This window comes from Scatophagus argus, chromosome 3, assembly GCF_020382885.2.
Source record: "Scatophagus argus isolate fScaArg1 chromosome 3, fScaArg1.pri, whole genome shotgun sequence".
NCBI classification, from domain to species: domain Eukaryota; kingdom Metazoa; phylum Chordata; class Actinopteri; family Scatophagidae; genus Scatophagus; species Scatophagus argus.
The window spans coordinates 13,662,625-13,684,386 of record NC_058495.1 but is presented as its reverse complement, the minus strand read 5'-3'; the positions used below and the strand labels follow the sequence as shown (position 1 = coordinate 13,684,386).

Here is a 21,762-nt window from a genome sequence, read left to right as displayed (position 1 = left end):
ATAAACACGGTTGCTAAGCGATAAGAGATTCTAAAACTTCTTGCCGTAATAAAAACAAAGCACATATCAATGAACATCATTAACAATGCCAGTGAGAGTTATATGCCAGGTTGTCAGAGAAAGACTAAAACTTTAACTAGCAATCCATGAAAATACACTCCAACACATAATTACAAGATCCCTCATGGAAAATACATGTTGTTTATGTCATTCTATTAATAATACATATCAAAATGTAAAAATGCTCTAAATGCATAAAATCATGCATTCATACTGTTACAACTAAACAAAAACATGTAAGCATAAGATGCAACTAAAAATTACTTTAATATTTATTAAAAAAACACCACAATGCAAATAAGTTGTATGTGAAAGCAGAAACGCCATTTCAGAAAAGACGATAGGCACCGAAAAGCCCTGGCGAGTACGTGCCAAATGTAATACATTTAACATTAATCGAGTATGACCTTCGTTTAGACACTGACAGCCGGCGAATACAATGTTTGAAAAGAAATGCAGTCAGATATCACATATAATGTTTTATTTAATGATCTGAAAAAGTATGGTATAAGCAGATGCTTCAAGAATGTCGTACCTTGTAGTTCCACACTCAGCCCTTTCCCCTGTGGGAAAAAAAAAAGCAGAGGGACGTGTTATGTCTTTGTGGTAAATATACAGACTGCAGTGTCCACCATCACTGACGGGTCTGATGAGGGACAACATGACTATTGAGAGAGTGATGAATGGAGCAGTGCTAACACCATTCATTGGACAAAAACCATTGAGCAGTCGTCTCCTGAAACCTCAGGGGACCCTGAAGACCCTGTGGGGTTATAGACCTCTTCTCAGAGCAAAGAAAAGGGGGGTGGGGGCTCCAATGTGTATATGTTGGGGAGGAGGGGGGGTCCATCAGTGGTGACACTGAGAAATGTCTGTGCTGGTTCACTGAGCCTTTTGTTGTGGGCTTTCAACAACGCATTCACATGTGATGGGCATATACACTGAGCATTTTAAAGAAAACTCAGTCATCAAACTCTCTAAGCTACGCTACAAGATGTATCGTTAAAACAGAATACAACAGCTTGGCCATTTCATTTCTAGCTCTTTCTTATGAAGTCATAGTAAGAGTGTGTCTTTGCCTGCCAGTGACTGGGTTATCACATGGAAGGAAGTCACTGCACAAAAAAAGCAAAAATGGCACCAAAGCATTCTGAAACTACTACTTTGGTCCACCTAACGATGAACAGAAGGAGCAAAGGCTAACCCATTTCTCAACACATCATTCTGGCAGACGAGACAAGTTCTCTGGAGCAGTCATGTGAAGAAACAACAGCACATTTCCCAAGCATCATTCCTCTGAGTGATAGCCCTGTCTACCTCTGACCACCCAAGCTCAAAATTACACCCAGTTTCTCAACCGTGAGGGCAAAAAAACCTTCGTTTATTTTCCCCTAATTTTATATCTGAAAGTGCCAGAGTGCCTAAGTAATAGACAGACATATTACCTATAAACATATAAGGTGACAAGTACAAATCAAATTCACTGAACAAGGGAATTGGTGACTTCCCTTATCTGAGAAACAAGGGCTGGGAGATATCCTGGCACCATCTTGCCTGGCGTCAATGCTTGACATTATGTTTTTATTAATACATGCAGCAAGATGTAAACGCCATGTGGCACTCACCAGTCTCATCTTGTTCCCTCTGTCATGCTCACAAACAACCACACACATAAACAGACACGCTATTTTGTGTGTGAAGCAACGAGCTAATGAGCACGATGCAACCCTGATTGATCACTTGAATAATCAAACATGGGTGGTACCTGGAGACGCCATATGCCGCGTTCTACACTCTCTCAGCTGCTCCACTGTGGACATACAAACAGATCTGTCTAGAGGTTGACATGAATTATAATGTGAGTGTTTATGACTGCAAAAGCATGCAGTTTGCCACAGAGCTCATAGGGAATCACAAGGACTTCTTCAGTCCTGAAAGCTCCACAAAGCACACTAAATTATTAACTAAGACCTGAATGAATGAACGAATGAATAAGTGAAAGGTGGAAATATGCATTGTGTTATAAGGCCTCAGCTGTCTCCGCCTGATGCCTTTTTCTATTAGGAAAACCATTAATGCAGGAGCAGCTGCAGAAACGGGCCTGGCTCTGGTCCTGCTGATTGATTTGGCGTAAACTGTTCACAGCTGAGGTGACAAGGGGACCCCTGGGAAAGGGAGGGGCCAAGGAAAGCCTTTCCCTTACATCCTGGAAATGGAAACCCTCCCTGTGGCTATATCATATGAGACTAACCGCATAATGCTTTAACCGACTGAGATAAGAAAAAAGGGGAATAAATACCTTTAAGCAGACACAGTCTGTTTTTGGTGTGATAGTTTTCCATCTGCATATTAACTGCTGCTTCACTGAAAAACAACTCTGAGGCCTCCCATACCTCACCTCATGCTGCTTACTGGGTAAGACCTGCACTCTCTAACCCTGAAGGCAGCAATTTTACGGTGGGATTCTGTGGATAATAACGACAAAACGAAACACTAGGTTAGACACATGCTATTAAAGAGGAAAGACGCCATACCTTCACCCAGTGTCTGCTTCAGTAAGTCATGCTTGGCCTGCAGCTTAATGATGAGGTTGCTGCCATTCAGGTACTCCTTGAATTTCTAGACAGACAGACAAAGGCAACAATGAGTGAGTAGCGACACAAAACCAGTGGAACACGAGTCCAGTGCAGTGAAACAATCAGGATTAATTCAATATGTTCCACTTTTTATTTCATTTCTGTTTTCACATCATGTGGAAAAGATGACTAATGGCTTGATGTCAAAGGCGGTGCAAAGCTGGGAGCTCACAGCAGTGCAGCAGCTATTAACAGTGTGGACCGAAAAACAGATAAAAATTGACATGAACTTACTGAAAAGTAGAACGTTTCAGTCTCCTGTTGGTTTGCCCTCCTCTTGGCTATATTCAGCTTGCTCATATAGGACTCTGAGGCCACAGACTTAATGGATTCAGTGGAGCGGCTGTGTTGGAAGGCGTCCGACACGTCAAAGTCCTCTACTGTCAGCATGTCCTGCAGCGTTTGCATGGTGGCATCCAAGGTCTTTCTCACCTGCACAGATGGGGGAACACAGAAAAGAAATGGGATGATAAATGAAGCCTCATGTCTTCATCATACTTTTCTTTCAGTAAGAGAAAAGACTTTTTTTTTCCAAGTCTTCACTGAATCACAGTAATTGAAGACATTTTCAAGGGCAGGAGTGAGTGATTTATTGCACTAAAATATTTATATCACTTATTATTCAGTTCAATTGAGTTTATTTATATAGCGCCAATTCACAAAAAAGTTATCTCATGACACTTTCCAATTAGAGCAGGTCTAGACCAAATTCTTTAATTAGACAAACTGACCCCTGAACAATAAATGACCTTGAATTTCACTCTAATGACACAAGCAGCATCTGAATGTCAGCCCAGACCAACACACAGGTCAGGCATACGTCAGACTAAGACATGAAAATGAAGACAGTCCAGCAAAGATATAAATTATATCTTTGGCAGTAATGGCATGGCTCATCCATTATCCTCCAGGGCTGAGACACGCGGAGGCAAGGCAAAGGCACAGCCATTGGCACAGAAGAGTCAGACCGTGGTTATTATCGCCTCCATTTGCACCTTTGTGTCTGTGGTTCTTAATGAGAAAGTCCTCTCTTCATCACACAATAGACAATTTCATATACCTTCACAGAAAACACAAGATTGGCACTGTGACAATATAAATATATTCCGGGCTCCGACAGAGCAAGGGTCATTGGAGGGTAATTGCAATGAGAACAGATGGTGATGTGGCCCTCCTACTTGGCTCTGGGGAAAATGAGACAGGGCTTTCTGTTTTCAGAGGGGGGTCACTGTGGGTGGCAAATGGACATACACAGAGCCATCATGAATCCTTACCTCCTCATTCTCAATCTTCAGCGTAGCTAAGCGAGACTGCAGCTGGTGGTAGCGCATCAGGAGTTCAGTCTGGACAGGCTGCTGGGCACTCACCTGGCACACCTGAGGAGGAGGACACATGGGTTAGAACAGACTAAACAGTCACGCTGCAAAAACACGTTCTTCACAGTGATTAACAAACCTTGCATCAGCTGCAGCATTTAAAGCATCTTACCTCATCTCCCATGTGTGGAAGGTACTCAAAGCGCATTGGAGGGCAGAACACCTGGTTATGCATATCCATGATCTTGTGCTTGTCACTGCGGGAGTCCAGGTTGTCAACTGCATTCTCTATGATGTCCAGTCCCTCGTGGCGTGATGTCTCCAAGTTGTACTCGGCAGATAAGTAGGTTCTGAAGGTGCGTGCCAAGCTAGCATGGTATCCCAGGTCACAGCACTGCGAAGATAGAATATCTTAAATAGCCAGGTAAACGCTTTGTAAATAAAGTCAGCAGATGGAATGACAAAATGGAAATCGGGAAAAATATTTATGTTCTTAGCAAACTAAGATTTCAGGCAGCATCATTGATGGGTGTGGTCATTAGTGTGCTCTGCTCCACCTCTAATCAAACCCAACAGTGATGTCATAGTGTACTGACCACACCGGGGGAGCACTTATATACATTGTTACACCACTGAAGCTGAGAAAAACTCAATCAAAATATTTTTATCTGGTATTAAGTCAATACAATCTCATCAAGGAATGTAGAAGCATGTAAAAGTGCAAATTTCTCTTGTAAAGCATGTTAGCCTTTCCATCATCTTCAGACTACTTTAATGGACTAAATCCCGATTTACTTCCTGCCACAGGTTACCTTTCAAAAATAGAAGTAGAGTTCACAGAATTACAAGAGCTAGCACAGTAGGACACCGGGGATAATTACAGAGCCTTATCACACAGAGCTGTATGAAGTAACCTAATTAAAAAGAGGATGGTAGTGAGGAGGTTTAGAAGGAGCTCGAGGCAACTGACAGCTCTGTGAATAACTAAGTAAATGCTCTTTAGCACTCTTTAGCGCTCAGGAAGTAGTCTCTCTACTTTGGTGCACATGCCCCATTGCACCACTCAGTCAAAGTGGCTCAGTAGATCCAAAACTAAAGGGAGCAAATTAGCCTCTTTTTAACTCTTTCATATCTGCAGCAGCAGCCTGAAGGAGCAGATAATCAGGCAAGGGAGATTAGACAAACTCTTTAAATCAAATACTGTTGACCACTTTGTTTCTCATATTCTCTTTCCCTCTCAGAGTATATTTATTTTTATTTATTTGACATGCCACTAATTTCATTCTAAATATGTTTGCATTTGGATAAGTTTTGATTTTATTCAAGTCTACTCTAAATGCTTTACCAGCAATAATACCTCATACATGTAATATAACCGCCATATACAGAATCCTACACTTTTTCTTTTGGCTGTAGATGCTATAAGTTACTGTTTGGTACAGCAGAAATTAAATTTCTTCATGAAGACATCCATTAAGAGTTTATTCTCCCAGCAAATGTTTAAATATTTTATTATGTTGACACCAACCTCTCTTGTCACAGCATTCATCAGTTCGAGGCAGTGCAGTGGTACAATACATTCAATCTGTCCTTCAGAATTACTCTTCAACAGTTTAAAGTCATTGATGCTGACAAAGCTGTGTGAAGGTTTTATGTGCATTGCCCAGTTACTCTGACCAGACAAACAGACCCTTTTTCCTCCTCCTTTTTACCCCTTGTGGCAGGCAAATCAGTCATGCTCACAATCCCATTACCTGCAGATCAGCAGGATTTGGGATGACACAGATCCTTCAGTTTCAAGACACTGGATCCATCAAAGATGCCCAGCAAAGAGGCAGGGATAGCAATGAACTGGATTCTCAGCATGTCCAGCTAGTATTCATACTATTTCAAATGCAATTGTTTAAATTTTATCTCAAGTAATGTACATTATATTACAGAAATCATATCTTATAATGCCTGTCCTGGAAAATGCGTGTCTATCACTGCAGCTAATCTATGGCCATATGGTGGTCTGGCCTCAAGCAACAATGTGACAACCAGACCATTAGCACACTAAGAGGGAGAGGGGAGACATATTTACACTACAACACTAAATGACTTCATGGTTTGTACTCATCACGGTCAATGATGAAACAAAATGACTGAGTACAGTATGTAACATTGTAAAACACAAGAAACAAATATAACTGATGGAACTTTCTAGAACAAGCACCTGATCTACACAGCACAGACTACAATAACTACAACATACTGAAGCTGAAAACTTTCAGTCAAAAAAAGAAAAAAAAATTTCAAAGAAAATCCTTCTGAGGAGAAAAAACAGAAAAGGAAACAGTTAAAAGTCAGAGAACCTTTTGGCAGAGTTTATACTTGCATATTTGTGAGTATTTGCATGACAGCGGAAGTGGAGCAAAAGAACAAAACGGACAATGAAATGACACAATGACAAACAAATTAGAAAGCAAATGATCTGAAGGGGAATCTACATGTAAAGTTCTGAAAGGAACAGATACACAAGGGTTCTAATGTTTTTGTCTAAAATGGCAAATTTATTCATCCTCCTTCATCCATCTAAATGCTCGTCTGTTAGTCTGCAGGGTGTCTGGTAGCAGGTCACTCGAGGCCCAGTGCCAACCACATTAACCGCATTCATGCCTGCATAAACAGATTCTCTACACACCAGCTAAATTTGACCAACTTCCAGCCATTAGTGGTTTGCTAAACAAAGTCAGCCTTTTAAACTCTGGCAATCAGACTTTCCAGCAGTGGTACTGCTTCATAATTTGAATATATTTTTTTTTTGAAAACATTCAAGTGCTATATGTAGATTTTCTGGACAGATACAAATACAGATTATCTTAAGTAATAATGAGGGGAGTATTATACATTAAGCTTCAATTTTCACTTGTAAGAGCTGTATAAGGGGTCGTAAAGAATTATGGCTTGTATGGCTTCTCGCCAACAATAGAGAGAGAGAGAGAGAGAGAGTAAATGTGTACTTCAGGTGTTTTTTGTTTTGTTTTGTTTTTCTTAAATTGATGACAGTTAAAAGACAGACAGTGGCAAGGACATGCTGTGTTTGTCCAAGCAGAATGAACAACTAAATGAGGAAGAGACAGAGGAAGAGGAGAGCAGGAAACAGCAGAAGTTTCTCTGTCAGCACTGATGGAGTCCGTTGAAATAACCACCTAAGAACATCCTTCTGCAGCTCCTACAGACTGCTGAACTAATATTCATGTCAGTGGTAGTCAGTCAGCAGCATATCAGTGTTAAGCTTGTTGTTGCAGAAAATAATCATGAAAAAAAATGATAGCAAATACATTTATTGGGGCCAACAGAGCAGCTTGAAAACAAACAGCTAACAGGCTGAGAGTGAATGAGACACAGGAGCAGATGGTGAGGAAAGCGACAGTGCTGCACAGTTAAATCAACATCAGAAATCCCAGCTGAGAGATGTAAACAAACACATGTGCCCTGGTGCATACTTACATCAATCATATCAGAGACGTCATGGATGTAATATTTTGCCACAACTGCATTTGTTGCTGCCAGGTTCAACAAATAGTCATTCCGGGCTTTTGTGCATTTCAGCTTATTCTCTGAGTACTTGGCTTGCCTCTGGAGAGGAGAGAAGAGACAGAGCAGATGAGGGGAAAACCATCAGTGCAGGGAGGGATGAGTGTGTGCTCAGGTAACGGTAGCTTTGGGACCATCAGACAGGTAGAGAAAAGGGGAAAAGGCTCTTGAGAATCTCCCACTACTTGGTAACAAGTGCCACATCCAGGCTTGCATTTAGTCATCACTCTGTTTCTCTACACTGGAGTACCAGAGACTGCAGATCGTGGATGCTGACAAAAAGGTTTGGCTTCAGTAAGCTGCATATTTTTAAAAAGTGTTTACTTTATATGAGTGTGTGAAGTGTCAAACAGCTTAGTGAAATGTAGTATTAAATGAAGAGTTTGACATTTCACTTAGATGAGAAGATCAATACCACTCTCGTGTCCGTGCAGTACAGTAAAGTAAGCATGAAGCTGGACTCAGCTTAGCCTAGCATTAAGACATTGGCGAGGCCCGAAATGTAACAGCATCCGCCTGGCAGCCACCTACCAGCACCACTAAATCTAATTTTCATTTTATGGCTTGTTTTTTTTTTAAAATCCTTACAATAAGTCTAAATACAAGCGGGCAGATTCTGTTAAATTTAAACTGAGGTAGACTAGCTGTTTCCAGTCTTTATGGTAAGCTAAGCTGACCAGCTGCCGGCACAGGAGTGCAGAAGTGAGAGTGCTTTCAACCTTTAGATCTCAACAACTCTCAGCAGCAAGAAAGTGAATAAACATATTTCCCAAAATGAGGACCTATTTCTTTAAAGAACAGCTTTAAAACTGTACACAGACTGCATGTCACAAGACTTAATATATTTATGTTTAATCATAAAAGCTTGACTTACAAGGCTGGCTATGTGTGGGTCTGTATCTGATGATAATTCTGACAAATACATGCAATTGTACTTAGTGATGAGGAGAACAAACAGAACATTTTCCGCCAAGAGAATAAACACAACACATTGATTTTACATTGTGTTTAACGGTATTGACACAGTACTGTAGTATCACTTTAGTAACATGATGATTCAGACACAACTCAGGAAACCATTATTACTGTCTGAAGTACAACAAAGAACAAAATAACAGCATAGTTCTAAAGCTGAGACAATTCGCTCATTATTTGAATTGTTTGCACATTTCTCTGCATGTAGACATTTTAACTCCAGTTTCACAAAGTCATTATGATGCAAATTGCAGTGGTGGATTAGAGGAAAAGAGATTAACGTTTATTTCTTCCTCTTCCTCCTTCAATATGCATACGAAGTAAAGACCAAGGTTTAGAAACAAGAGAAGCAGAGAAATAGACTTATATTCATTTCCACTCTGTGTTATAAACAGCATTCAGTTCCCAAACCAAGCAGCATCTCTGAGGACACCACAATGTCGCCCTGACAGCCTTTTGATTTCCTGCACCTGAGAGATAATGCAGGGTTAATTTGCATTAAGGAATTCCAGAAGACAATCCAGAATAAGAAATGCTCGGGTGTATCATAAGCACAGTGAGCTCCGGAGACCAGCAGCCCTACACTGCTGGGAGGGAAGACTTTACATAAACTCTGCATATGGTGGAAAGAGACTTGGGTTACTGGCCAGGAGTACTACTGTTAGCTCAGCGCGTATCTGGCTGCAGACCTACAGCCTGCTCCTGAGACTCTCTGACATTATATTGCTGCCTGTCTGATGGTTTATCCCAGTCTCACTCTCCAAGCGGACCCAGCAAAAAAACAAAAAAGCCGGCTCTCAATTTACAGAACGAGACTCTTCTAACCTCATGATCATTGAGCTCTGAGGAGCTGCAAGGAATATTTTTCTTTTTGTTCACTTCAGGCAATCGAGACATAATATTTACATTTTGTCATCTTTTAAGTTGACATCAACTTACAAGCAGTAGCTTTCAGTTGAAACCCAATCTCTGACCACCACATGAATGTAAGTCCAATATTCACTCTCCTTTCAGCTCCGCCCTTAACTCACACCTTGGAAAAATATCGGAAATGTGTTCTGTAGGTTTACTGAAACAGCTGCCTGCTGTGACCTACAAGAGTGGTGAGAGTAAACCATGAGCATCAAGTTGCAGCTCAAAACAATGAGCCTGAAAAAGTTAAAAAGCCATGGAGAGCAGAGAGGAACTGCAGATTTCAATGTTAATTCTCAATGGGTTCCCCATTATGAGCGACCCACTTCATATTGCACATATACTGTAGCAATTAAATGAACTGTTGGTATAAATGTCTTATCTGTCCTAAATACCCAGCTGATGGTTCAGGATTTTTAGCAAGAGCGCTGAAACTGAATGCTGTATAAATAAACACAACACTATGAGTATTTAGAAGTACTTGTATGCCCACCTTTTCTTTCATCTTCTCAATTTTCCTGACAAAACTGCGTCTCGGTTGGCGGTCCTCGTGCCGCAGCAGGTTCACGTTGAGATCTCCAGACTTGCTGAACTGCTTCTCCTCCTGTTTCTCAGCATCCTTGAGCTTGCTCTCTGCACTGATGCTCTCAGTGTGGTACATGTGGTATGTTTTCATCACCTGCCAGGGTAGCACAACACACTGACCATTAACGGGGCTTGTCATCATAACTACAGTTACAGGATGAATTGACAAGGTTTAGAGATGCTTCACAGGTGCTGTCAAACTATGTTAGAAAAAGTGACATGATCAGAGGACACCCTGATTTTATCAGCAGTACATTCAACAGCCCATGGACTGACAAAAGCGACGGATGCTTTGTGCATTGAAACATTGAAAATCGATGGGGAGGATTTATGTTGTAAGTGGTTCATATAAAATTAAAGCTGCAAAGTCCAGCAATCATCTCAAATATTCTCTGGTTTCAGCTTCTCAAATGTTGGGATTTGTGAACTCTGATTGTGAAAGGTTTTTTTTTAAAACCTGTTTAACATTCATTGGTTAATCTGTATGATATATAATGGTCACATAAATTGATCGTCATCAATATTTGTTGTAGTCCTAAATAAAATAGGAGGCCAAACACACACACAAAAAAGCAACCCTCTTGCTATGAGGCGACAGTGCTAACCACTGCACCACTGTGCCAGATAACATAATAAAATAAATAAGTCCAAAATCTGTTTTGATTACTTTCTTCATGGTAACACAGATGTCACTACACGTGGAATATTTTAAGTGAATGCGGGGGCCCTGGGTTGTGTGTGGTTCAGTCTTGGCTGTCAAATCTTCAGCTTGTCTCCTCACCCCCTCACTGCGGCTTCCCTGACCTCGACATCATTTTGTACAGAAACTCTTCATCACCCCCGGGCTTATTCATATTCAGCTCTTCTGTGCAGCAGACTGACAGCATTGTTTTCTGCATTGTCTGCAGTAACCTCTTCACTCTGATCTCTCATTGGAGGTGACAAGACTGTAGCGACAGAAAACCATCGTTTGACAAGGCAGAAGCATCCTGAGCTTTTCTTAATTCTTCCCAGGTGCTCACCAAGGGAGTCTCTCCTCTTGGAAGTCCCTTTTGAAGCCCCATAAAGGAACATCCAGATGTGAGGTGCATCTTCAAACGTTTTGAGCATTCAGAAGTTTCTGTTAACACCTCAGGATGTCAGACAGTCAGCTTAAACAGTAATTTATTTGTTTTCCGTGACCAAGTACCTAGTGCTGGACTTGAGTAGTAGAGTCCCTTTTATCTCCATGAGAACTACTTGTGAAAGCACAGGCTCGCCATCGGTCACTCGTAACAACAGTATAATCTACCATGTGAAGTGTAACGGTAACATGTACCAGTGCAGCCACTTAGAGAGGTTCTATTTATTCATCTCTCTGTGCTGGAATAAGTGCAACTCATCTGCAGGCATCCTTGAGAACAACAGAGTAACAAAGAGCCGCAAGGCAAACACCTGAAATTAAAAATAAATACGCTGAATAAAAGCCAGTCCTTTCTCAGAGTGGCAATGCCCAACATCGATGTTGCTACTCCAAGACGAAAGAAACTAAGCTGACACTCTGTTCCTCCCCAGGCTGTCAAAGCCTTTCTTTCAAATTCTTCTAAAAACGGGCTGGATATCCAGCCAAGTTTGAACCATCTGACTACAGGACCTGCAGCTAAAGACACAAAGTAATTTGCAGGAAGACTGAGCTTCAGCTGTGTCTACAGAAGGTGTGTGTGTGTGTGTGTGTGTGTGTGTGTGTGTGTGTGTGTGTGTGTGTGTGTGTGTGTACAGCTGAGTCCTCTGACGACAGCCTCGGGCTATTTAACTCTTGAGCACAGCCTCTAAGCTCAACAATGAGAGAATGGCTGAGTTTTTTCATGATGAATGCAAGGCCAGATGTAGATACTTCTATCAAACATACAACTAAAAAATTCTTGGGATTAAATCCCTTTAAAATATTCTCCTCTCTGACCACAAAAATCTGCTGTATAGTAAATCAAAAGGGGCTTATAGGGAGATATAAGAGAATGAAATATGAGTGGGGCAAAAGTAATCTATATATGGTGGGTGATGGGTGGGTGGTGGGTGGGCATAAACAAAAACATGAGACATGAGGGGAAAAAACACTCCTAAGAACACAACTTGCCAAATGATGTTATGGATTTCAATTGTTTAAAAATCTAAAATTTAAAAATCTAATAAACAAATGCTGAGTTTTTCTCCTAAATATGCAGGAGCTATGATATTTTGATTTTCTTCCCCAACACTAATATGCAATTTGTAATTAAATCCTGTGGAGAAAACAATGACTGAATGAATGAATAAAAGTTAGACCAACACTCCATGGCCCGTGAGAGAGAGAGAGAGAGAGAGAGAGAGAGAGAATTTCAGTGTTGCTGTTAACAAAAGAATAATCGTGTATGAGAGTGAAGAGCAGACATCAGACACAAGGTGGTGGATCAGAAAGATAAGAAAGGCTTTATTGATCCCACTGGGGATATTAAGTCGGTGTAGCAGGAAATTAAAACAGGTTCTATCAAAAAAAAAAAGAAAAAAAAAAAAAAAAAGAGGGGAGATAAAAAGAGAAATTCACAGAGATATGTTAGTGACACAACGTCAGGAAGTGACTGGCTCTACATACATCCTGGCTGTTGCTCCCATTTCTCATTTCAAGTTTGGTATTAATGGCAAGCCACAGACAACAGGATCTTAAACCTCACTAATACTCCCGCTGCAGCGTCATACTTTCAACAGTATTTTCACAATAGCTTCAGCCCACAGCCTTTCGTCCCTCCCTTACTCCTCACTGAGCAGCCAGGGCTCCAAAAGGGATTTCACACTTTTCTTTCAGCAAAATTTTGTTTTGTTGGCAGCCAGTGGAAACTGTTAGAAAATACCACAAGGCAATCATCATGTGGCCACATTATTGATTTAGCTATTTCTGTACAACTAACTACTAACAAGGCTGCAAAGATGAAAAACAAAACTTCCTCCAACAGACAGTGTTCCTGCAGCGTCAAGGTCCTTGTTTTTCAGAGGTTATGATGGTACCTGTGAATATTCTTTCATATAAATGATGCCAAGTCAGCTTTGTTTGTACAGGCACAAACCACAGTTTGTGAAGAGCTTCACAATGGTAGAATTATGAGAACAATAAATACAAATACCTTTCATCCCTTCACCCTTCACTGAAAACAACAAACATGCCATTGAAGCAAAGAAAAAGAAAGAATGATGTAGAGAGACACCAACACAGGGGTCTCCCTTCAAGTACGGTCACAATGCAACAGAGAAAATAATATGAAGTGTGAAAATGTATGTTCTTGATTCACCAGAATTAAATTATTCATTTTATAAGAAGTGATGTTTGTCTTGTGGCGACACCTTAGCTGTGAAGTTTCACACGACTCCCACAATCCCCTTCTTATATATAGAAAGAACCAGGCTATATGTCAGCATTTTAATTTTTACTTTTCAGCCAGACTGCAACTGAGGCCAAGTAGAGCATGAAAAGAGGGACCATCTGAGTTTTATTATGCAGACGGAGAGGGGGAAAAGGGTGAAACAGATATGTAGAGTATAAAAGTACAGACTAATGATCTGTTTCTAAACACCACAACAAACCTGAAACAAACCCTGACATGGGCAACCAAACAGGCTCATGGATGTTATATTCTGAAATGAGACAGTAAATGCATTTTCATTTATTAACATTAAAAGAAATAAAGTGTAGAGTATTGGTGCTTTGGTCAGTCTTTAAATGTATTTGACCAATAAGACAGCCTTTTAAAAATGCATATTTCTGTGATTAACATACATGCACATGCTCCCGTAACACTAGCCTGTTTCAGCATCCAAATGTACAGATGGCAGGATCAGGGAGGGATGCCAGCTCTGCCCTTTGGTAGTTTGACTCTCATCACATTGCACAGATGAATAAGTCATACAAGGCAGCTCTGCCACCTCTTCTGTTTCACCTCAGGGGGCAGAAGATTGCTGAAGTTGCCTGGAGCTCATCCAGTTTTGGGCGCTAAGCCCCCATCAATAAGAACCCATCTCTGTGCAGCACCAGTACAGCGTGTCCTTATCCCTGACATACGCTCATCTATCTGCAGGATTTCCTGCAGAAAATCCCATTAATCACAACTCAGTTCTTGCAGCTCTGACCAATTGCTGTAGAATAAAGCAAAGGTGAAAAATAAATAAATTATGCCATACTGATTTTTGACTGGAAAACTCAATTGACAATTTAATCCAAACTGAATTCCTAAATACAATGAAATATTAATTATGTGAGATTTTTTGGAGATAAATGCAAACATGAGACCATGAGGTGCAGCACTACACATCCGTTCAGCACCTTTGTTTTTTTAACACATGGGCAGCTGCAGCAGCTGCCAGATGCCCAGGAGCTGACTACTATAAAATAAAAGAAAGAAAAAAAAGGCTGTCAAATTGAAGTAGAAGACACAACATCTCAACACAACAACAATAAAAATAAAGAGGACATATTGTCTCAGTAGAAAAACTAGTCATTATAGTCACATTATTGTATCCACAGCAAAGCGGTGACATCAGACATTACAAAAACAGCTGTGCTGAAACTGGTGATCTAAAATGAGTGCATGCATTGTTACGCAAACAAGATGCACATTATCTGCTCATCATCCCTCCTCAAAAGCTTTCCACCTCTCTAACAAATGATACAGTTGTGTGTTAAGGATGGCAGGTGTTTCCAACCAGCGATGTGACCCCACGAGCAGGACCATCATCATCATCATTCACAACCGTCCCTGATCATAATCCCGTTTATACTAAGCAAGTATGCAATACATGAAGACATTTATTAAGAAATGAATCAAATACTAACTTTAATGTGCTAAAATCTCATAACCAAATAAGAAAAACAACAAACAAAATCTATAAGGAAACATCAATATCAATAAATTATTTGGAGCTTTTTGGAATTTTTTGGAAAATTCATTAGCTTTTAATCTAAACCTCTCTTCAACAAGGTTATGAGGTTCAGTTTTAGTTTGGACCCCTTTCAGAGAGCTGATGATTCAGTCTTTTTGGTTATTTTGAAATCTGTACTTTGTGGTGCAGCTGAATTAGGCTGCATCGTACTGAGAGGTGTTTCTTCTATTATGTCCACTCCATTTATGTCTACCAGAGAATTATTAAGAGACACATCTCTCAGTGCAATGTAATACAATTCAACAACACCACAAATCAGATCCCCCAAAATAACCACAAGCTTGAATCAACACCTCGCACACCTTTTCGCCATTGGTTTCAACATTAGTTTGAGCTAGCTGTACCTAATGAACAGCCAACTGAGTGTAAAAAGACACAGGTGAGCTGCCGGCAGGCATAATAAGGACAGAACTAAATTAACTCTAGTCCTGCTGGTGCTTCCAGTTTTCCACACAGCCAGCACAGTCACAATGGAGGGTAGTTGCGTTACCTGGTGTGGGCAAAGTTAAATTTTTCAGAAGACACTTTCAAAGACAGAAAGCCGTCAACAGCTCAAAAACAGTACCAAGAAAAGAAAGCACAAGTATTTCAGAATGTAGAAAGAAGACAGAAAAGCTATAAAAGAGAATAAAAAAGAAAGAACATGAAAGAAAAATGTCAGAAAGACAGAATGGAAAAAGATCCGGATAAGCTCAGTGATGAGATAAGGTGCGAGGGATCGATCTGTAAGAGGAGCCGTGTATTACTTACAGTGTATAGTTCATTCGTCACCTTCACCAGCTCCTCGTGCATCTGGATCCCAATGTCCTTGCTCTGAAACACAGCCAGCAGAACAAACAGCGATGAGAAAACAAATAATGCACGAACCCTCAGCTGTGACCCGCTGGAACAAACTCAGTTGGTTATGCTGAAACTGCGACTTTGGCAAGAATCTTACTTATTGGACAAATTGGCATAGAAATTGGTACAGATATTCAAGGACATACTACTGACTTGAAGAATCCCTGACTTTTCAACCAGCGCCCCCAACAGCTCAGTATTTCCAGAGGCCGCTAAAACGAATACCTCCTGCTCACCAGAGGACAGACCCTGTCTGTTCAGGCCCTTTTTGTCATGTTTTCATTTGCCATAACAACTCTATTGATTCAAATTAATTGAATTCTAGTTTTCTTTCCTCTAACGTTTGAAACCAAACACACATCCATTCCCTTCCTTCCTCCATGTCATCAGCTCAGTCAAACATGAGGCAGACTGCATGAGGAAATGAATGAAGGTACGGAGGACACTCCTTTGAGCAATGTGTTGGCAAACCTGACGCTCAAAAATCAATTGCACTGTGACCAAGCAATCACAGTGCTGTGGGGTCTGAAGTTCTTAGTACAGTGCGAATTTACACAATCACAAAAACATATTAATTACACACACTTACTGACTGTGTTCTACTTGTTGAACAGCAACAACATGTAACTGTGATCAGTGCCATGTGCACATTTAGTTTCCTGTGATCATCGCATGTTAGATTGTACTTCATATTGAGGCTTGTGAAGCTGTCATGAAGTCAATGTGTGACATCCTGTGACAAAGAAAAAAAACGGTCTTTTGATGTTTCACTACGGACATAAATAAGAATGTATCCAGAGGAAAAAAGAAGTCTTATTTCCAGTTTCATATTGCCTTTTTAATAGAGAAAAGATTTCTGAAGCTATCATTTCTATTTGCTTTGTTTGAAGTTTGACTGAAGAGACTGTCAGCAAACACCTCATGAAGCTGCACAGTTAAGTCTTCTCACAGCTTTTAATACACATGCATGTCGACTTTTTTGCATCACACAGCACAGCTTGCACCGTGATCAAAAACATGGGACACACCTGGACGGGAAGAAAAATAACTGACAGAGTGAATGTAATAACATCTATTTGTGTGAGGAGAAAGACATACAGCCTTTATCTGAAGACTTCAAGGTGAGAAAATGCATCGACAGCCTCAGTACGTCTCATTGTGGTGGCCTGACACATTCACAAAAAAAAAATCCAACACCTCTTCTAACTTCACAGAGTTACAGGAAGTTTGAGAATGGTGATACAAAAAAAACATCTTCGAATAATCACTAACAAAAAACTGCACGAACTCCCTGATAATTTTACTTCATCACTAGCAGGTCTGTAATATTACTAAATCATGATGAAAACCCACAGAAAACTCACAACTCTAGGGTCTTTGTTCCACTTAGTTTCAGTGTATTCCACTGATGTATTCAGTACACATACAGACAAATTCAGACTTTTCTATTTGACAAGTTTCAACCTCATAAAGTCAGACAGTGGGTGTCATGTCTGCAGTGTTGGCCATATGTGCAAGGGTTCATCCAGCTACAGCAGTCCGGTTTACTTCCACCATCTAATCACATATTCAGATGTTTGTTTTCTTCTGTCTGGCTGAATGTGTCACTACAGCAGTGAGTGCTAAGAACACTTAGACAAAAACTGCACAGCATATCCATGCCAAGTAGATCAGGACATTTAGAGACCACAAAAATACAGACCGGTTAGAGCCAGTTTTGCATATTAGTAGCAAAGTATGGTTTCACAATATGCCACATTATTGCCTCTTCTGTGACATTCTTAATGTTTTGCGTGAATCTCTGGACAAATCAATATAATTAATTAGATGATGATCACCTCCTGTAGAAGGAAGAGGTGTTTAGCCAGTTTAACAGGATACTGACACAGACTTTGACCTGAAAAAAGTGAAAAAAAATCAACCGAAATTAAACAGCTGTGGAAACCACAGAGCCAAAGATCACCCTTGAAACCTTTGATTACTATTTCTGTATTGTGAAACTTGAGAGTCCAAAAAAACTACAGTCTTTAACAAAACCTGGTTGCTGTGGTGAGTGAGACAGAGTAATTCAAAACACACTGCAGCCTGGTATGGAGGGGGCAGGGGGATGGCCGCCAGCACGCTGCATGAAAACTGACTTCTATGGAATGAAAAGGAGACTGCTAAAACCCAAAACCAATCCAACTTGCCAGTGAGATTTTCAAAGAAAATAAAAGGGTCAGTAAAATTAAGGCCATGTCCATGAGTGAAACAATGACATTCATTATTTGGAGATCCAAATGATGATCAGGTTATACCACAGACTGATGGGCTGTTGGACTGTGGCTAACAATAGCAGATGCCTCACATACCACACAATAAAGTACACAGCATGTAATTTGCTGTCAAATATGGCAGTAACATTTTAAAGTACCTTTTTGGACATTTCTTTTAGCGGACTCAACAGCTGAGTCATTAATTCTGGTGCAACATAGTGACTCAGCAAGATGCGTAATGGCCATTACAGGTATTAATCATTATAAGAAGTATTATTTTCTGTCAGATCAATAGAACAAGGAGGGGTTGTGCTGAAAGAAAACCTCACTGCACCTACAGCATATAGTATAGACAATGACTAACTGAAGACAGGGCAAGTACTCATGCACACTCCCACACCCAACCCCCCCCATACCCACACACACACACACACACACACCCCAAACGCAAACCACACCTATCCACTGTTCAGAAGGAATTATAAGCAGATGAAAGTTAACATTTTTGTCCACACCCAGCTTGGCTATAATAACTGTGCCTGAAAAAACTTGCTAAAACTGGTGAGTCAGGAATGCAACCAATAATCAAAGAGGAGAACAGAATTGTTGCTCCAACAGTTCTTAGCAAAACTAGATTATGAAATGTATCCAGAAGAGATAAAACAAAATAACCTCAGTAATACAGGGGGGATTTGTTGTTTCCACTTTGTTACCATCTTGAATGCAGACATCAAATCCCACTCGAGCAAGCATTGGTCTGAATGTGATAAATGGAGAAAAGCCTCAGAGGCCTCCAACAGCTGGTGAATGGCATCTGTATGCATCAGTGGTTTGAAGTGAGACAGACTGCAGCATGTACTGCAGAGGCTCAGGAGGAGCAGGGAGGGTTCAGCCAGCGAGCGAGCCACTGTGATGCAACACAGTGTAAGAGCTGTGGCAGGTCATATTGTTACAGCCTCTGAATATACAGTTTCAAAAAAAAAAAATAAATAAAATAAAATAAAAAAAATCAGTTGCAACCACTCCATATTCACATTTACCACTCCTACTATAACTGTATTATTTGAGACAGTTTTCCTTGTCATTCTGAACACTGGGCCTGTAAAATATGGAAAATGTTTAGGTAATTTTCCAGGAATATTCAGTTCTTTGGAATTATTCAATTCTGAAAGTATTATGAATTTAGGTTGGACCAAAATTATCAGTTATGGCAAGTAATATACATCAGCTATGCATGTATAGCATAATAACATACTGAACATGACATCATAATACTAAAATAAAAAAAAATACAATATAAATCAAAAACATTCCCACTGTAAGTGACAGTTTTGGTAGATGTTAAACAAGCCCTTTATGTCAGCAGCGGTACTTTTCGTCCTTGACCAGCTTGTCATGTCTAACAGTTAATCATCCACAGCTCTTTCATTCATTTCAGTTTTTAATTTTCTCCAAATATCCGTGATGTGTTTGATACATTATTTATTGCCTCCCAACGTGCCTGCCGGCAAGAAGCGGCAAGCCCAACCATTCATACTTTGAAAAATAGAAAAAGCTACCTGAGGGCACCTGACTTTGAAAGGATGGAATGTTTCTCCCTTTTCTGCTCTGGCACAGTTTTACACACACAAACACACACACACACACGCACAGAGTAATATCTGAATGGAGCCTAGTAAGCAGAGTAAAGCTCACCTACAGGAAGGCCTGCAAGGTGAAAACAGAGTTCTGATGTTTGGATAAGACCTCAGTCATCTCTGCTATGTGCTCACAGTGAGCCAAATGTTTCTCACACTTGAGGCTACACAGTGTTCGATCTTGGGCCTGAGGTCTCAGTTTCTCTTCTCCCAATACTATTTGGATTTCTCTGCAGACCAGACAGACACTTGATGTGCAACAGAGCTCATACCAGCACATTTTTTTGGGCTTCCAAAGTCTGCATGCTAATGCCAAACTGAAGCTGGAGAATCTGCTTTTCTTTCAGCTGCTGTAACTTGTACATCACAAGTTCAACTTCATAGCACCACCGAGGCGTTGGAGGGAGGCCCCTCAAATAAAAGCTTAAAGTTATTTGCTCAGTTTTTGCATCTTCTGGTGATTAGTGGGTAGTCGTAAACAAAGAGGTAAGAATGAGAGTCTCACTGACCTTCTTGAAGAGGCGAATGACGTCCTCGCTGATCTGAGCCAAGCGGACGATCACATTGTTGGTGTAGATGTCGCTGAGGGTGGCGTGGTCACGGCTCTCTCGCCTTGTCTGGTTCAGCAGCAGGTACCAGCAGTTTACTGAGGAAAGCAGGTGTTGGTCTTTCCTGAAAACAGACAAGAGGAATATTATTAGAATGTCTCTCAGAATAAAACCAAGGCCGTATAATTGGGGCAGCGCCTAATGTATTTTTTTCAGGTCATTGCTTTAAAGTGTTCTTTCTATGTTGCACAATCCAGATTTAAAAAGGACTAAGGGTCAAAAGACATCCTTACAACTCTGTGAGGATATCAGCTAGAATGCTAGCATTTAAATGTGTCCAAATTTTCAATAGTTGTATTAACATTATTATATTCATATTTATATGACTAGTATCAGGAGACTAAAAGTGCTCAATATTTGCTGACTGGCATGAAACACAAAGTCCAGCTTTGACTGGTGGGAATGTCAAAAGTTTGGCAGCTATTATACATAATACATATATATATAAATCAGTATTGGACATATTGGACAGAGTCAAATTTTGACCTGATGACAGCACTCGATGAAAAATGAAGGGGTCACCAAAGTTATTACAATTCCTCCTGCAGGGGACAGGGATATCTATACCAAATTTCTAACTACTAACTAAATGGTTATTGGATAAATTCTAAAAACACTCCAGACACTGCACTGTAGAGTTTTGGAGGCAGTAATAACGTGTTTTGGCTGAACATGAAAGCATTGGAAGCTATTGTTAAAGTAAACAATATAGCTACAGACACTAGCTGCTCGAAGAAGACAACCTGTAGAGGAATAAAATATCCCAATTTCTTCATTTTGTCTTTTTCTTTTCCAAACAACACTACACTCAAGCAAGGCATCAGTTTGTTAAATGTATAATGCTGGTCACCACAATGAAGCAGAGAGTCATGGACCCTGACTGCTGCATAATCAGTTTAAACTGTCTCCACCGCGGGTGCTTTCAAATAGAAACACCAAGGCATATAGACACTGAACCAGACGTGTACACACACACACACACACACACACACACAGTCCCTTCAAAACCATACCCTCGTCTGGATTCTATCTGGGCATTAATCAATCAACCAACCCTGAGGACTAGACAAAGAGAGAGAGAGAGAGGGAAATGAGAGCAAAGGAGGGAGACAGCCAAAGCAGGGTGGGGGATAGGGTTTCAGAGTACAGCAGGAAAAAAAAAAGGAAGAGGCGCACCAACATCAAAGTGCCCCCCTTCAGAGAGCTTCCATAAGGCTAATCACATCTAATGAAGTTGATATCTAGCTACTCCAGAGTGCTTTCCCCATTATTTCTTTACTTAACTCTGCCCCTAAACGCACTTCCATCAGGCTGACAGGACACCAGCACATTGTCCTCATAACATCAGTGCGGAGCAGAAAACAGGATGGCACATGTACTAAACTTCATCTATCCATTTATTAGAGGGCCTTCTC

At 40.5% G+C, this 21,762-nt stretch overlaps 1 protein-coding gene across 3 annotated transcripts in view; it reads right to left on the bottom strand.

The window, feature by feature from the left end:
• The window catches only part of srgap3 (SLIT-ROBO Rho GTPase activating protein 3), a 57,607-nt gene that overhangs the window by 13,141 nt on the left and 22,704 nt on the right, over nt 1-21,762 (bottom strand). For all 3 annotated transcript variants that reach the window (XR_006842974.1, XM_046383824.1, XM_046383825.1), the window contains exons 3-11: nt 20,249-20,411; nt 15,758-15,820; nt 9,972-10,157; nt 7,505-7,633; nt 4,185-4,406; nt 3,971-4,072; nt 2,931-3,128; nt 2,595-2,679; nt 596-623 (exon numbers count right to left, since the gene is read on the bottom strand). Coding sequence is in view for 2 of the 3 variants with exons in the window: in XM_046383824.1 (XP_046239780.1) it covers nt 596-623; nt 2,595-2,679; nt 2,931-3,128; nt 3,971-4,072; nt 4,185-4,406; nt 7,505-7,633; nt 9,972-10,157; nt 15,758-15,820; nt 20,249-20,411 (1,176 nt within the window). In the remaining variant the exon portion in view is untranslated. The remainder of the gene's footprint in view (nt 1-595; nt 624-2,594; nt 2,680-2,930; nt 3,129-3,970; nt 4,073-4,184; nt 4,407-7,504; nt 7,634-9,971; nt 10,158-15,757; nt 15,821-20,248; nt 20,412-21,762) is intronic.